Source organism: Corvus hawaiiensis, chromosome 4, assembly GCF_020740725.1.
Source record: "Corvus hawaiiensis isolate bCorHaw1 chromosome 4, bCorHaw1.pri.cur, whole genome shotgun sequence".
NCBI lineage: Eukaryota > Metazoa > Chordata > Aves > Passeriformes > Corvidae > Corvus > Corvus hawaiiensis.
The window spans coordinates 35,351,433-35,369,346 of NC_063216.1; the positions used below are offsets into that span (position 1 = coordinate 35,351,433).

At 40.6% G+C, this 17,914-nt stretch overlaps 1 protein-coding gene across 1 annotated transcript in view; it reads right to left on the minus strand.

The window, feature by feature from the left end:
- PLEKHG7 (pleckstrin homology and RhoGEF domain containing G7) overlaps positions 1 to 17,914 on the minus strand; it is a 34,448-nt gene that overhangs the window by 14,726 nt on the left and 1,808 nt on the right. Inside the window, exons 2-11 of the mRNA XM_048302523.1 lie at positions 17,147 to 17,889; positions 15,937 to 15,959; positions 13,735 to 13,773; positions 10,576 to 10,703; positions 9,253 to 9,293; positions 7,508 to 7,606; positions 6,309 to 6,458; positions 4,210 to 4,305; positions 1,907 to 2,002; positions 502 to 615 (exon numbers count right to left, since the gene is read on the minus strand). Of these exons, the coding sequence (XP_048158480.1) occupies positions 502 to 615; positions 1,907 to 2,002; positions 4,210 to 4,305; positions 6,309 to 6,458; positions 7,508 to 7,606; positions 9,253 to 9,293; positions 10,576 to 10,703; positions 13,735 to 13,773; positions 15,937 to 15,959; positions 17,147 to 17,851 (1,491 nt within the window). The 5' untranslated portion in view covers positions 17,852 to 17,889. The remainder of the gene's footprint in view (positions 1 to 501; positions 616 to 1,906; positions 2,003 to 4,209; positions 4,306 to 6,308; positions 6,459 to 7,507; positions 7,607 to 9,252; positions 9,294 to 10,575; positions 10,704 to 13,734; positions 13,774 to 15,936; positions 15,960 to 17,146; positions 17,890 to 17,914) is intronic.

Genomic DNA, 17,914 nt, shown 5'->3' on the forward strand with positions numbered 1-17,914 from the left:
TCTTTCCAGCCTTAGAGGGAGGTAAATGCTCCCTTACTGGTATTTTTTTGATGCCAAAGTAAAACATTTGAGAGAATTTACAATATGGATTGATTTTTGTGTCTTTTTTTCCTGTAACCATTTCACTTTGTTAAGGTGGAGGTCACTGAGTCAAGGGATTATGTGCAAAACATCTGAATGGAAGAGGCTAGTAGTTTGTATTTTCTGCCCGCAAAAGTGCAGTCCAGCTCTTCCCCTCTTATCTGTTCTAAATTACAAGTAGGGACTTTCACACATGCAGGTGAACATACACTCAGAAGGGTGACTTATTGGTGATAGGCTCTGCAGTTCAAAAAATCCATGTTAAATGCTATCTACACAGTTTTGCTGCTAATGAATATTCCTAATTTCCTGTTAAAATGCTGTCATAAGGTAGGAAGGCTGAAGACAACAACAACAACAACAACAACAACAACAACAACAACAACAACAGCAACGCCAACAACAGAACCATCACTTTACTTTCAGGTAGATGCTAAAATCTTCTCTCTGTCTCAGTTTTTCCAAGTAGAAGACAGCAGAGGTATAATTAAGGCAATAAATCTGGTGTGTCTGGCAGAGGTCACCCTGAAAAAACTGCAGAAAGGGTTTGGAAATTTATCAAAAAAGAAAAATACCATGACAAAGGGAGAAACAACAGTTCTGAGTTTGTAATGTGCATTTTATCTGATATTTCCTTGTCCCTAGGAAAATGAAAGAAGAGAGAAAGGGGGAATTAAAAAAGTAAAGGGCAGTTAAAACAGCAAGAAACTGTAAAGTAGTAAAAATACCACAACAATGCTCAAATGATGTATGGGAGTACTGTTCTAACAGCTCTGCAGAGGTGTGGCACATTCTTAGACTTTGTTTCACTAGAAATAAATGATGTGAAATTCATGTGGAAGTTGAAGATGAAACCCACTATTTCTGAAACAGCTTTGATGACTTCATGTAGCATGGTATTTTATATTTGAGTATGCTCTTAGAAATAACAGGATAGCCTTATTTAGGTTGGAGATGTTGAATGTCATGCATGATAAAATGCAGCTTTGTCTGGGATTTTGTTTGTCTACACAAAAAATTATCAATAAATGCCTGAAGTCAGAGGTCACAGGGGCAAGAACCCAAGCTCTAGCCTTAATTCCTCTTTTAAAAATCTTAGCACTGAGGTAGGGTCTTTTATTGTGTCCCAGAAGTTTTCTAATGGCCTCTACTGCTAGGGAAGGTTCCGGTCGATCATTTGACTTTCAGTCTTCATTAATATTTCCAACTTTACAAGCATTGGGAAGTTGTGCAGGAATTAGAGCTCCTGTAGACTACCATTCAGGCAACTGCCTCGTTCACCACACAGACTGGCCAAAAAGGTTGCAGGGCAGGCAGGGCTTCACAGTGGCAGGACAGCTGAGGCTGTGCCTCTCTTGCTTAACTGACCCCAGCCAAAGTGTAATTTCAGTCCCACCCAACTCTTAATAAGCACTTATAAACACTTGTGGGTCTGGTCCATGGGGTGAAGGAGGATCTGTGTGAAGGAGTGCAAGGAGGCAGTGATGGGGATGGGGTCTGGTCTCAGGGAAGCATCTTCCATAGAGTGGGAAGCTTGCCTCTGCCAGTGGAATAGTCTCCTCAGAGTCTGGGCTGCTGTTCTCCAGGAAGGGAAAATCTTTCCACACTTTATTTCACATACAGAGCACCTTTCCATGACTGCTTCAAACATTCCAGTGAATAAAAATCAAAACATCCTTGTGATAGGAACTACTAGAGGCTGAGACCAAATTGCCTGTGGCAGATGGCATGGACTTGACTGACCTGATTGCTCTGAAGCACCTGTATGCCATGATAAATGGTCTGCTGCTTGTATTACAAGCAAGAATACTTCTAATTATGTTACCGTTCTGAGTATGGAGCTGAAATCCATAGGAGAGTCTGACTTGCTGACATGCTTCTTCGCAGCTTCAAAAAAAGTTTTCAGTAAACTGAGACTTATCTAAGGGAAAAAAAGAGAGAAATTTGCATCAGTGATTGGAAGTTAAGATTAAAGGAACTTTATTTCCCATCCCTGGCCTCTCCAAAGGCTCCAAGTGTAATGTGTGCCTATACCTACCTCTAACATTGCCAGAATTGTCTTCAGAATTATGCCCAGAATGCTTTAATTAGTCGGAAGCTAAACCAAATCTATACAAATACACACTTACGTTGTGATAATGCCTTACGACAAAAGCTTTGAAACAAGATTAGCTAGTCTATTTAAACTTGTCTTAGGGTAGCAGCTGTATTTGACATGGGTTGACATTAAAAATGACAATGGATGAGTAGTATCTTGTGGGAAACTCTGTGTATGACAGAGCTGTGACAATTAAGGAAGCCTTCATGGTCATTTGAGGAAGACACCATCTTTCATAGTTTGAGTTTCATACAACTGAAGGTGAAGGAAGTATCTATAAAATACTACAGAAAGTCACATATTCCCCATAAGTTAACTTTACATGTTTATATTGGATTCAAAAGTGCCTACCTTATCAGTCAGATGGGGCTGCAAGCCTGCTCCTAAGCTCACACTTTTGTCCTGAACACATTGTTTTCACACAAATTCATGACTGGACTAAGTTGTTGGCCAAATTTTAGGCCAGAAGGGCACATCTGTCCTCTGTGATACTGCTACAAACTGTAATAGCTGCAGACTGCTTTGTTTGGTGTATTTATGGGGGCAAGGATACTTATAGGATGATGCTCATTCTTTAATTTTGACCTTTACAACTTTTCCAGCATGTATTTTTTCATGGATTTGGCCTGCTGTCAAGAAGATATGCGTGCTGTAAAATGCATGAAAAAAGGCACAAAAGGCATTGAGAGCAGTTTCTTTCTCCTACATTTATTCACTATTTTAAGTATGCATAACAGATGATCATTTATCATCCTCATTAATAAGGACAAAAAATTAGAAAGTAAACCCAGAAATTTTTTCAGATAATTCTCTCAAGACATGACCAAGCTCCAGCCAAGCGCAAAGCTAAGTGGAACACAGCAATATACCCCACTCTCTTCTTTGAACAAGAACAAAGGAATCAACAGCCACACATCTGCTGAACTCTAGTAGTTGCCTGCATGTACAGTCTCAGTCCACAACAAGCCAAAGATGAAACCTGTCAGCTAAAAACCTGCTGGTTGGTCATTCAGCAGTTCACCAGGTGTGAGGTCTGTGACTGAGCAGCTGTGCCTTGCTCATGTGTTTGAGTTCTGGCTTATTGTCCCTACTTTGAAGACCTTTCTCAATTTTCTTGTTTTGGCTAAAAAGGGAGATACTCACTATTAAGAGAATTACAATAAGGGAAAGAAATTGAACTCAGCAGCTGATTCAGGGCACGTGATGTGATTGTGAGTAGTCATTCAATTAAGGCAGCTGCAGAATTCTTTCCAAAATTCACTTTACAATGAAGGGTGAGGTGTCCTGTAAAAGGGCCCTCAAGCTAAGAAAAATAGTTTTGTTTCTAAAGTAATGTGAAAGCTATTTTTGACTTAGGGGTTTTTAACTTTCAGGAGCTGAAAATGGTCTCCCAGCAACTGGTCAAAAGCAGCAAGGATCTGGAGTACATCACAGCCAAGCCTTGTGGCCTCTCTCCTCCTGGACAGTGCAGGGTAAGTAGCACATGAGCACAGAGCATCCAGTCTGTGTGGGAGAGATCCTCACACATATGCCAAGGGACACCTCAGCAGGAGAGAGGGGGTCACCATTTTGTTTTAACTTGCTCTATTGGAATGGCATAGTAGACAGCACAGTCTTTGTGCCCATCTGTTTGCAAAAGGGGACTTGTTATGTAGTTATTTTGCCATGGTTCCTGTTTTGCTGTAAAGATTGTGTTGTAGTTTATCTTCACAAACCCTTTACAGGTTTGCTGCTTATGAGAATTAGTCTCAAACTTGCATTTCCTTCAGAAACAACTACCAAACGAGCTCTCTCATGGCATGTTTAAAATACCATGTATCTTTGGTTGATGATACAAGAGAATGATTTGCACTCCCTGCAATGATATTTGACCCTCACTGATATACCACATAGAGAGGAAGAAAAGATGGATTATTTGAACAAAGTTCCAAATATGAGCATTGAAACAGAATAAAAGCTTTTGGTTTGTTGTCTTCTTTTGTTGGGATGAGTGATTCCTGATCTGATAACACTTCTCTTTTTCTACTCACCTTGTTTAACTCCTCTAAGTTCGCGAAAAGTCTCCACAAATCCACATCCAAGAGAAATTCATTACTCTGGAGGTATTTTAGAGTGTTCATAAATATCTTTAAAACCAAAAGAAATCCATGTTAATTACTGTTTATACCAATTCAATATATATTTTATTTTTCCCCCTGAAAATAGCATTTGTATTGTAATTCATATGAAAGGATCATTTGATTTAGGGAGGGTAGAAGATGGCATTGTGAGAAAAGTTTCCTGATTTGCCTGAAGGATAAATAATGTGTTTTGTGTGCAGAAGAGGGTATGAGTGATGTCTCTGGGGTTTCTCTGTGGTTACCATGGAGGCAGCTGTGTCCCTGCTGTGCCCTTGGGCAGAATAGGGGCAAATGAGCCCCCTGCAGATCTCTGTGTGAAGGACTCAGCAACATCAGAGTCACAGTTACAGATTTCCATGACCTTTCTAAATGCTTTCCTTCCTACCCCATGCATCTGCTGCTATCTAAATTGTTTAGAGTTACTATGAGAAAAAAAGATATTCCTGGATTAAGGTAAGTAGAGGTCCTGTGGAGGTTTTTAATCTCTTTGGGTTATTTTATTAACCTGTATTGAGTGAAAACTGCATGTTTATTTATTGGCTGTTTCAGATTTTATATTTTTTAAGCTGATTGAGCTGTACTGAATCTGACCTAAATCTAAAAAAGGCTTAAAATTTATAGGTTACTGAGTAGATTTTTTTTTTGTTGTTCATGCATATAAAGCATTAATGAAAAAACTTGTCATCCGGGTGCCAGGACTAAATAGCTAGTGAGAGTGTCTGCTTAGCCTTGTATAATTCTTTAGTTGCCATGACCAGGTTGACCTGAGAGCTTAAAGGGGATTTATGGTGGTCTTAAAGGTCCCTGTGGCAATTCATTAAAATCAGTGAAATATTTCTGTATTTGGAAGTAAGGAGGTATCTTTAAAACTGGTTACCCAAATGCAGTGGGTTCTTTCTTTAGCAGCAGAGGTTGGGAAGCTGTCATGGACCGAATAGCTCATCATTCATAGGTCACACAGGCTGGCTAAGGCTTGTCTGTGGGTTCCTACATCAGACTCATAAGGAGCTTGCATGACTGCTGTTATCGTCATCCTTCCCAGTATTCACCACTTTCTAATCTTTTCAGATTTGTAAACTAAGTGTATAGAAGGAAAGGTGCTCTTCTTCTGCCTTGGATCAATAGCTGGTCCTGTCATCCTGTTTTCTGTCCCTTCCTGTTCTGTCCCGCCAAGGAGGAATTCAGCCCACTCCTCTATTTTTTTTCCTCTACTTTGCAGAAGTTCTTGTATTGTCCAGGCTAACTTTTCAGCAACATGGAATATTTTTCACAAATCTCTTTTCTTTGACTTAATAAAAAATCAGAAATTGTCTGTGCCAAGTAAGAGAAAAATGGTAAGAAAATGTTTATGGAACCTTCCATCCTTTTAAATGGATATATTAACATTTGATGTGTGGTGAATATAAATACCACAGCTATTCTTGTAACAGTGTGTAATATTCCTGTCCATATTTCAAGCTCTTAAAATTCACTCTATTGGAGATAATATAGTTTTTGGGAGAGGAGTTGTTTTTAGTATGCTTGTTTTCATGTAACATTAAACTACAGGTCTGCTGAATTCTGAGGTTTTCATGCTCCAGTCAGGATAATCTAACCACAGCTCTATAAGAAGTTAAATGATGAATATAATGTTGCACACTTGCAGTACAGAAATATTCAATTGGAATAGTCCAGTACAGAAATCATCAGGTGGAGCATGGCTTTGGTACAGTGTTTGTGAGAGGACTAGTGGAATATCAGTTGAATATCCTGGAAGGCTCTGCAGTCGGATGGTAATTGCAAAGCACTAGATTGCATCACTGGAAAGTGATGTTTGGAAGAAGAGATACCATCATAGAGACAGAAAAGGGAACTATGGAAACGGGGTGAGCAGGCAAGATGGGAGGAACAACCAGGTGCTTATGTCATTCCCCCAAAGACCTCTAATGAGAGGTTTCAGGTGGCTTTGTGTCCATCACAGGAGAACAAATAATGCTTCATTATTTTTGCGAAGTGAAATCTGACGTTACCATCTTGAGAACCAACAAATGATCCAGAAAGTAAGTGCATTCACTTGTGAAAAGTTCCCACACTGCTGCTTCTTTTTTCACTTCTAGCCGGCTGTTGACATCTTTCTGCTCAGTCTGTTGCTCATTTATAAATTCGTGCCAAGATTTACTCTATTGATTGAAGAAGAAAGAAAACCACCAATTGTTTCATCAGTTGCTTCAGACCTTATGAAAAGAATCGATGTCCCATTTCCTGGGTAAAATCTCACCTGCCAGCATTAGTGATTTGTCTTCTGAAAGCTTAAAAATTCCTTTAAAATATTTTAAAACCTGACATTTTCCTCTAATATGCTAATAATATGAACACACTGAATTTGAAAGCAACAAAATATGATAGTCTCTGTTTAGGTATGTTGCATCAAAAATTAGTGGGCAGCTTGCAAATGCTAAGGAATTTCATCTGTTGTGCTGCTATTGGCTGGATGATAGCTTCTTATTTTCTGGATGATAAAATCAAGGTACCAAAGGACTAGGTCTTTATAGTTACTTGTAAATTGTTTTGTTTAGTCCTAGGGTGGCCACTGTCACATTATGGACCTGCTCCAAAGTCAGATGTTCGTACATAAGTTAGGCACTGACAGGAGCTCTCAGCATCTGTCTGTGGGGAGCTGCAGATAACAGCCTGCTGTGAGAAGCAGAAGGTTTTCTTCAGAGAGGGGGTGGTGTTAGGTGGCTAGGGGCCAGAAGCCTAGCTTGTCTGGCAGACAGGCTTTGGTGGCTCTTTTACAGCCAAACCTTGATGTTGGCACTGACCTCCGTGTGGCTGCCTCTGAATGCAGCCCTAAGGCAGCAATGGGGTTGCTGTGTTCCATTTGACATCTTTCTGATGCTGTAGTTTCTTTCCCCAGACCTGTAGGTGCTGCTGAGAGGGTTGCCTTGAGACCTTTTTCTGAAGGTGGTACTTCCCTGATCTAGGGCAGTCTGGAACCCTGGCAAAATCCCAATGTTTTTAAGGGCCTTTGATAACTTACTCTGACCCTCAGTTTCCTCCTTACCCCTCCATTTCAAATGACAAAAATATACCATATATTATGCATTAATTGAACAGAAAGGTCTCATACCCAGATTAATGAACTGAAAAATGTTAGCTTATAAAGAACACAAAACTCCTCCTCCCATCTTTAAGTATCCTTGATACGGTATACTGAGTATTTTGTTACCTTAAAGCAGAAAAATTCATATGTGCAGCAGTCTATGATCTTAACAGTTGAAAGACAATTTTCCAGATCAGATGCTTGCTTCTGTTTGTCTTTACCCTGCTGAATGAAAAAAACCACCCCTGATTCGTACAGTGTTTTAAAGACTGTTAAGAAGTTTACCGAGCTGTGTATCCTTGCCCAAATCTGTAAGGAGTTTGCCCTTAAACGAATGATTTCTTTATATTTCCAGGCTCTTCTGCACAGAGACAAGGCAGTGATGGCAGTTTCTTTGTAGCTGTGGGTGGGGTGTGTAGATGCCTTAGGCTTGGATGTGTAAGATCATATTTATGTAATACACTAGTCTTTGACAGGGCAAATCATTGGTATGGCAACAGGTTACCCTTAGAAGACAGAACAAATGAAATGTTTTGCTTCCTTTAGCATCATCCTCTCAGAGGTATATAAATTTATGTATTTATTTATTTATTTTTAAGTTTCTGGGCTACATATTCAAAAAGCTCCTTTGGTCAGCTGCAGAGTAGTGTCTGTAAAATGAGCTTTCAGAAAGCTAAAAGAGCAGCAGGAGTTTGTGTGAGTGACCATGAAATAAAAACAATTGCTTTTGTTTTGGCTTTTTTTTTGCAGGCCATGTAAAAAAATTTAAACATTATTTATGAACTCTAATTTAATGCTGTGGGCACAGACTTATAAGGTGTTTGCCTAAGTTTTATCTGTTCTCTGGAACAGTATATTCCTGCTTCATGGATTTCTATTGTCTGAACTTTAGGCAATGAACTCAAGCCAATTTTGAAATACGTGTTTGATTATAATATTTGAAACTTAGAGTTTAAGTTCAGCTCTTAATTTTGAAACATAGATGGAAGTGGAGCAGAAAAAATAATGCAGTTATAAATGGGCACACTGAACCAGTGTACCAGCAAATGAATCTTCATGATTTAAATTCTATGGCATTTAATAGTCTCAGAAATCACTTTTGTCTAATATCAAATGCTTTTTGTTGCAGATTTCAAGTATTTTGATTAATTTAAAAGTCCTCAGCTTTAGGTCATGCTCCTTCAAATGCTGTAGGAAGAGGGAACTCTTGTACATAAGAGTCTGAGTACTTGCATTTGTTTCGTATGCACAAACTATTCTTTGATAAAATGCAAAAAATACTGGGAAGGGACTGCTCTTACTTACATGGTTAGGGAGGAAAAATTATCAAGACACCCCTAAGAAAGTGTCCTGGAAAGCTACTTTTATAGGTAAAGCTTAGATCCCTTCCCTGTGAGTGGGAGTTTGTCACATTCTCCAAAGCTCTACGGCATGCAGAAAATAGAGGATACAGGATGGTCAGAGCAACAATGCAACTGACTTGTCCACCTTGTGCTTCCTTACCCTGGGGAGCTGAGCTGGGCCTGTTGCCGCCCCTGAATGCCCTGTAAGAGAGCCCCTGCTCTCATTGCCCTTCCCACTCTGCCCTCCTGGTGCCAAGGACACCTCTTCTGCTGCCACCCACAGGGATGGGGAGTGATGGCACTGTGTTTTCATGTTCATCACATGCAATGGCTGCACTGGAGCCACCCAACCTTCATTGCAGATTAATGACCAAGCAGCCATAGGGAGGCCTGAGACCTCTGAGTTCAGCTCACCTGCTGGCTGCCTTTCTTCAAGGGCAAGAAAGTAAAGAAGCTATTTTTACCCAGGTTAGTTGTGGGAAAAGGCAAAATCAGTGCAAGGAAAAACAAAATGGTAAAAATACTCACAGCTCCTCTTTTGGCAAATGGCCACCTTGACTTTTTGGACTCTAATGGGTAAAACAAATGTTATCAGTAAGGAAACAGATAAAAAGAAAAATGTTATTTATATTATTGATATATTCATTTTTATATGAAGCTTGATAGACTATACTCTACTTGGCTCATATTTAATACTTGAGTTTAGGCAGTTTGTGCATCAGACTTAAAACCCATGAAGCTTGTTGCGTTCCTCCCATCAAGAATGATGACTGTCTCTGATGAGACCTTGGATGAAGCTAAACGCTCCTACTTGTTGCAGGTGATTAGTATGTGATTGCCAATTCTTTACATGGGAAAATCATCATAGCTCAAGCCAATTCTTGAAGATGTTTTAAAGCAAGAATTAGTCTATGCCTTCTCATTAGGACAACTTGGAGTTATGCAGGTGTTTAAATCTGCAGTTAATAAACAATCCTACAGGCCCTAAGCTTTGGATCTGTCATGGGGCTGGCACAGTGAGGCTCACTGTAATTTGTGGTCCTTGGTGAGGCACAGGGAGAGCTGGGGATCTAGGTTTAGGAATGCACTGATGAGTTGTGAGGAATGACTGTGTTCAGCAAGAAATCTGAGAAGGTTTTCATGTGGCACCTATCTTCAGGTGTGTGACTGGGAATCACAGTCAAAACTTTGTGTTTCTGGATTTTGAAGGTCTTGGCCATTCTGGGAATGGCTGGCTTATTTGCTGTCATGGAAATGCTGGCTGTGACCTTGGCTTTTAGAGAAACTTTTGATCTCTGGCCACCAGGATCTTTGGTCTCTGTCAATCACACCACACACTATACTTTATTTTACAATAGCAATTTGTGGAAATTGCTTGCAGGTCTGCATTTCAGTTTTGGAAGGTCTTTTGAGCAACCTCTAGCCATGAGTTGGGTCTCCTACCCTTGTGATGAGAACACTACTGCAAAGGGCAGCATGGGCCACTTTTCTCTCTGCTTGAAGCTGTGGAGGTAGGAAATTGTAACTCAGCTGCTTGCAGATGGAGATCCTGACCAGGGCACTGGTTGCTTCTAGCCTGTGGAGGAGCAATGCGATCTGTGTCCTACCCTGTCATCTACTTGGATTTTGCATTCAACAGTAAAATGGAGGGGGAAAAACCAGGAAAAATAAAAGGATGAGTTTAAAAATTTGCAATGCAATCACTTTAGTGTGGGGTGACAGGATGCCGCACAGAATCTGCACCACCTCATGTCCTCATTGTATACATCCTCCCTCCCATCCCACACACACGCATGTTCCAGTCCTGGCTTCTGCTGGGCTCAAAGGAGCAAACCCCACTCCGTGTCTGACCTGCACTGAGCAGGAAGGATGAGTAGGGCAGGTAGTCCATGGCACTGTCTGACACCAGGAGGTCTCCAGGGAACACCTCGAGTCCCGGCAGACTCACTACCAGGGAGCTACGCCTGCGCTCGGCTGATCTGTGAGATGCAACAACAACACACGTCATCTCTGTCTGCTTGCAGCTGCAGAGGAAACTTCTGAAGGGATCCTTGCTGATATGGGAGGGAATCAGCTAAAAAACCAAATCACAATAACTATGACATAAGTGTTAAAAGAACAACAAGTAGAGAATTTCAGTGACTGACAGCAAATATCTAATTATCTTTCCAACTCCACATTGTTGCTGAGATAAAGGTTCTTATGGTCATGTCTTGCCTCATGATAATAAGTAATTAGAGCATTTAAATATGGAAAATTCCTCGTCTCTTCTGAGGTTAGACAAAAACTGAGTGGGGATTTTAGAATCTACCTTTTGGCAGTGGAGTCCAAAGGAGCAGTTAAATCCTGTTTTTAGCTGATATGTGACTTGTCGTTACTTTTAACCTTCCTGTAACTCAGGTGATTTCAAGAAAAGACAGCAGGCTAGTGAAACAGTCAAAATGTTGGGTTTTTAAAAAAGTATTTAACCTTTTGGCTAGTTTGTGCTATTTTCTTTCTAAATATTTTTGGCATTTTTTTCTGCTGTTTCAAATATTTTGAATGTAATATGACTCAGTGGCCCTACTGATCGAAAACAAATGTCTCTTTCCAACTATTGTTGTTCCTAACGGAGAGCATTGTCCAGGATCTCGATTCATCAAGAAAAATGACACAGGCATTTTGTATCCAACAGCGTGTTTGTGCTAGAGGCTGCTTGCTTTCACATACAGAAACTGTTGGTGCATATTAAAAACCTTTTTGGATTTTGCTAATAACTCGCACTGATACCTCATGAATTGTGTTAGCATATGCTGCAAAGGGACCGGTGTCTGCAGCTATTGTTGTGCTGCCTTCACTTGACTGGTACATGAAGACTGCATTAGGGCTCAAAGGGTCAGTAATTCAGTAGGGAGGAGGCACAAAGTGCATGTACATATATAAAAATTCTATTTTTCAGGCACCAGTTATTGTGCATGGTATTTTTTGGTCAGCTAAGCATGATTCTTAATGAGATCTTTTTTTGTCTAGGCAGTTACCTTACTCTGAATATCCAGCCATTTGCCACACTTGATGTGAAACCTGGCTGGTATATTTTTTCCCTTAAGTGCATGAATAGTTACTTGACAACTTATCAACTGACAGATGAGCTCTGAGGTAGACAACTAGGATTTGATATGTATAGTAAGACATGGAGATTGTACCTTTTTTATGGCCTGACAGTGACACTGCTTGCAATTGCCTTAGCTAAACAATTGAATGGTATAGATGAAAACTGCAGCTAACAATGGAGAGGCTATCAGGAGGGCCAGGCCTGGGACTTTAACACCTGAACCATGGACATATCGGAGCTTAAAAACTATGTGTTGAAGAGGTTACAATGTGCAATTCAGGAGTTCTTTGAAACTTTTTCTGCTAGTCCTACTGAATGGGGAACATAGGATCTATTTATTTGGCTTTAGGATCTACAATGAAACTCTGTGGTTTCTCATTAAATTGAACCCTCAGCATGTGCTTTGAGAGCTTTAATGGGTGGGGAGTCTGTTTCTTGGCTGTCTGCAAGCCCACACCAGTGCAAGGGAGAGGAGTACTCCTTGCAAGAGTACCTTCCCGAGATGTGCACTGAGTGCTACCCAGTGCAAATTTTCAGTGTTTGTAATGATTGTGTTAAGATGCTACTGAAACCTCTACTGATTCCATGATGCAATCTCTTGGGCAGCCGGGCTATTATACTAGTCAGGTGCTGCAATATAGTACAAGAAAAATTCTCAAATGTTATTACTGTACTAGGAAATTCAGGAGATTTATTTCAGCTTGGCTTCACAGTAAAATTTTGCCAGTGTATTTTTGATTTTTAAAGCATCTAGCCTACTACTATTTTCACAATATATTTGAAGCTGCAGGCTAGTGGCTTATGAAGGCTAATAATGGAAACACAGTTTCACTGTAACTGAGTTAAATGACATTATTTGCTCAGATCAAAAAGGCCTTGAACTTCAGGCACACATATGGCTAAACAAGCTCTTCACATGGGTGCACAAGCCTGTGAAATGTGGGGGCATGGCAAGATCACTTGGGTGTCTGTCCACAGTATACCTTTGCAATCTGACAAGCCTGGGCTGATTCATGGCTTGCACGCCTAAATTACACACTCATGCTTCAGAGATGAAAGTACAGGTATCTGTGGTTTCCTGGCTTCATGCCTGTAGACGTATTAGATACATCAGATGCTTCTGTTGTTTTTTCTGGAGAAATTAAATTACTGAAGTGCTGTGTAATAAAATTTACTAAGCTTTAAGTCTGCAATATTTTAGCATCTTCTCATGCCTTCAGACTCTGTAGCTTTGCTTTTTCCTTTAGTTTTTGTTTCTTTTAGTTACTGGGAGCAGAGGAATCCAGTGATGGAGTGAAAGAAATGCTTGTGCTTTAGGGACAAACTCAGGCATCTGAAGAGATATCAGCTGCAATAATTCCTCCTTAAAATCCACGTGTTTTTTGAAACATGATAATGTCATAGATTTGTGTGGCAAAGTTATGGAAAATTATTAGAGACATTGAAGCGTGTCATGGTCTGGCAAAATAAATATCCTGTATATATAGTTACTTCTAAGGCATGGAAAGTATCTTCATCTGTCCATAACCTTAGCCTAACTAGCTATCCTAGGGAACAGACATCTATATAGATCACCTTACTTAAATAGCAGATATATTACTTAAAGGAATATCCACTAGATGTGAATAAAAAGCAACAGAAGAGGTTACTAAGGTAAATATGATAGGATGGTCACGGTACTGAAATAGCTGCCAGGTGGTCACACTGTTACCCAACCCACTCAGGGAGGGTATTTGGACTCCCTGATTCAAAAAGTTAGCATGGAAAATGACCTATTGTCAAGAGTAAAATATTTATAGGATTGCATAAGGAATTAGGTTTAGTATAATGGACGCAATCCTGTGCAATGTGCTCAGGATGACCCTGCTTGAGCAGGGAGGTTGTACCAGACAACGCACCGTGGTTCTTTCCAACCTTACCTACTCTGTGATTCTGTGGTGTCGTGACACTTTACAGCTCTGTGAAACAATAAAAGAGGAGTAGGATTACTTCAAGATAGATGAGCCCAGCTCCTTCAAGGCATTGAATATGAGCTGTCTTGGCAGTTACTGCAAAGACTCTTCATTAGCTGATTTGCTGTAGGAAATAGTGCAATGCAGTTTTCCACCCAGTCTCTGATAATGCTGAATAGTGCAAGCAGAAAATGAGCTCAGAGTAAACTCGAGGTTTTGTTTTAATAATTTTTTCTTCCATGGCAGTGTTGGTTTAGCACCATCTCTCCACCACATACACCTCTCTCTGTGCTGGCCCTCTTGCCCTTTATTAATTTTGGATGGTTCTCTTTAATCAGCATCAGCTCAGCAAGTTGCCATGCTGACAGAGATGTGCTGGCATTCTTGACTGAGGACTGTGTGTGGGAAGGCTGTTTAAAATGAGCATGGGAGCATTAATGAAGTTTATTTGAAAGTACAGCCTGGGAGCAGGGAGAAGAGATGTTCATTAAAACTGAAGGACAGAGGTATGATTTTACCCAGGACAATATGTAAGTCAGTCTTGGAGAAGGGTTGCCAACTGTCCTAATGTGCTTCTAGATGGAGAGAATAATCTGACATTTCAACAGTTTTTCTGGCTGTGAGAAGAAGGGATTAGCTGTTAAAGAGTTAGACTAATGATCTTAGTAAAGGAGGAGCTGAATACAGGCTTAACCCAGACCTTGGACCAAATTAAACTTGACAAGAAACAATTAAAGCAGAAACTGGTGCTTTTAAAATATATTTTTGCACATTCTAATAGTGATCTAGATAGAATTCATAATACATCATCTGAACCACCTTTTGACAACCTTCCTGCTGGTGCCTATGGAAAAATTCTTGGATTGTGATTTCTTGATTTTTAAAAGATGTCTGGATAGAAATCCAAAGCCAGTATTCTAGCTGGCATATAATGACTTCCCTCTGAAGCCACTATAGGTGAGCAGCACCAAGAGGTGTGTACACTAAATGTTCAGTGTTCTCCTGTTTAACCATCTGTGTTCAATATCTTAAATTTCTCCTCTGAAGTTTGTTACACATCATGCAAGTCTTCACACTGACAGTGAGATATGTTTATGTATTCCTGTTTTGAGTTGGATCAGAGCAGACTCTTCCCACAAAAGGTACAGATCACTTGTTGTCACACCCAGATGAAAAGATCTTTCCCTCCCCTTCTCTCTCCATCTCCTTTGTTAATTCAAAATGCTAAAGAGTGGGTTGGAAACTGCGGCAATTCAGAACATCTAGGAGGCCTCTTCTACAGTGAACATGTAATTTCAGATGCATGCATGCATCTCTTGAATATCATCTAGGGAACTGCATTGTGTAGAGGCTCCTAGACTATATCAGTCTGCTCCAAACCACACAGTCGCAAACATCCTTGAGGGGATCATGCAGTAAAGTGAGCGCTACTCCATCAATTAGAGAGGAGTGGTTATTAAGGGAGGTACTATCTCCTGCTTCCTTGTTGTGTGAAGAGAAAATAAAACTTTCTTTCCCTTTTGTAAACATTTGAACATCTTAAAGAAACATATCATAATCAAAATAATTTCTAATAGAGCTTTTACTTTCTGATAATTGTTTGTAAGACCTTGATCCAGTTCATTGCACAGGTCTATAGTATGCAACACTCTGTCTTGTTGGCACTAACTTATAAAATCCATGTCTTCTATATACTCTTCTTAGTTTGTAGGTATAACAATCCCCCTGTCCCGTAGCAGTCCTAGATCTGCTTCGCTCATGTATGAGAACAATATTGAGCTGTTCTGCTAGCTCCTTTACTTCCTTCTCCCTTACACAAACTTTTGAAGAATGTCACTCAAGATTGAGATATTTCACATTCTTCAAGCTGAAATTTGATGCTGCTAAGCCAAACAACCAGACCTTTTGGCAGTTAGTTCCTAGTGCAAAGCTCCCCGATGATCCGGATGAAATATTTGCATGAAATGTAGCTAAACATGCTAGGGAGAAAGAAAATCTCATTAAAAAATTTAGGGAACTGGTGACAGGCATTTCACATAGCAAATCTACAAATTAAGGTTGAGTTATGTATACATGACTCAATGTTCAGTTTTGCCTTAGAGTGAAGTAAATTCATTAAAAATGTAGGAGTGTCAAGCTTAGAATCATATAAAGCAAATATGTGCATACCTTTGCATGGGCAGTCCGCTCTCCTAAAAGAAAGTGAGATATTCTTAGTTAGTTGGTCAGAAAGCAAGCAAGCAATTCTGATTTTTTGTGAAAAAAGAACTCATTTGTAAAGGGAAATGTACTAATGATAGTGGAATAGGCTTGGGCATAGGCTGACTAATTCACTGTTGTGGAGCAAGGAGAACTCATTTGATATCCAGAATGTTTTCTATATTTGAAGGGGGTTGGGGGGGGGGGGGGGGGGAGGAAAATAGCTTTTGATTTGTTGTGCAAAACTAACCAGTTAGTGAAGAACTCTACATCTCTTTGACACCATCAACCCTTGGTAAAATGTGTGTAGCCAGTTTGCATAGGGACAGAGTCAAGCATGTGTGTGAATTTAACTGCCTCTGCACATAATGGAAGGTCTTTGAGAGCAGATGTAGTAGCAAACCTGGCTTGTACAAAAAGCCTCTCCTTTTGTCCCTCTGTAGAGCTGAATGGTAGTTTCCTGCCCTTGAAAGACACAGGGTTTGCTCCTCCCTTGTTTATTTCTCTTTACTGATGCTTATGCTCTCTGGACCAGGGTTTCTTTTTTTCAGAAGAGATTGCACAAATGTTTCTTTGTTTATGGAGCTGGACATAGGAAGGGAGGGGTGCCTGTGAGTGGCAGAGCTAGGTAAGTAGAAATAAATTAAGGGGATGATACCTCTTCCTTTGGTAGTAGCAGACGTTAAATTTGACTCAACCAACTTAATTCTTGGTTTTATTAGGGTTACTAATCCCATTCAGTAAAACAGAATAGACAACTTCCCTGTCTTAGGAGTAATCCTGCTGAAGGGTTAAAGAATGGGTTGATAGAAAATAGTATTCTAAAACCCAATCCTAAACAGGATAAATCACTTAGTCTTGTTCTTCCATATCCCCACCAACAGTTGTACTGGCCTACCAGGGTCAGTAGACAGAGGTGGGAAGGAGTGGCCATGTACAGGAGTGGACTAGGGTAACCTGGTCACCAAGGGACAAGGCTGGAGCTGCTGTCTCTTGGTGACTTGGAAAGAAAAATCTCCCTTCCTGTTAAGTGTAGAAGTCGGTCTGCTGTTTTAAAGGATCATGGCCCAAGCTGCAGTTCAGGTTAAGAACTGAGGTTTTATTTGTGCACTGGGCCACGATGAACCAACACTGAATACGGAAGACTGAAATAGAGGTTGCATCCCCCTATTCCTCTTACCTGGACACCCACCCAAAGTGTAGGGCTTGGGCAGGGGAGTCTCTTAGGAAGCGTAGCGGAGTTGGCTCTCCAAGAGTTTCTGGGTGGCTCCTTGGAACTGCCATTGCTGAGAGGATCCTCTTGGCTTGGAAGCTTTGATCTGGGTACATCAGACTCTGGAGCTGCTGTAGTTGTCTCAGACTTGGCTTTGGATGACAACAATTTTGCATGGACACAAGAGGGCAGTGACAAGGAGGAAATGGTAATGCACCGAGGTGGACTCTTACAAATGTGGTGGAGAGAGCCAGTGTATTCCTTTTGATTCCCCAGCTGAGCTGTGTCAGAACAGTCCTGAAGTGTCAGTGCTTGTGAGGCAGAGGCCATCCTTAGACGCCTTAAAGTAGGAGACGTGGAAATTCTGGCCTGAGCATGGCGGTCGAACTGGAAAGGCTCATGGTGGATCCCAATGCACTTCTCTGTAGGAAGCCTCAGAAGTGAAGACCCTGTGTAACCTCGTCTGAGAATGTAGTCGCCTGGAGGCAAGGTGGTGGCCATACAGACTGGTACTGTCTGCATTTCATAGGAACTGAAGACAACTTCTGGGCTGCTGCTTCCAGACAAAGCAGCATTTTCCGTACGGAGATCATCTTCCCTATCTCGAAGTTCCACTCTGGCGCAGGTTTCTTTGACCAGGTCTGGAGAATAATCAGAGCTTGGTTGTTGCATTCTTAATTTGCAGCACGAAGATTTATATCTATGCGTACCTAGGAAACACGATCACAAACAGCT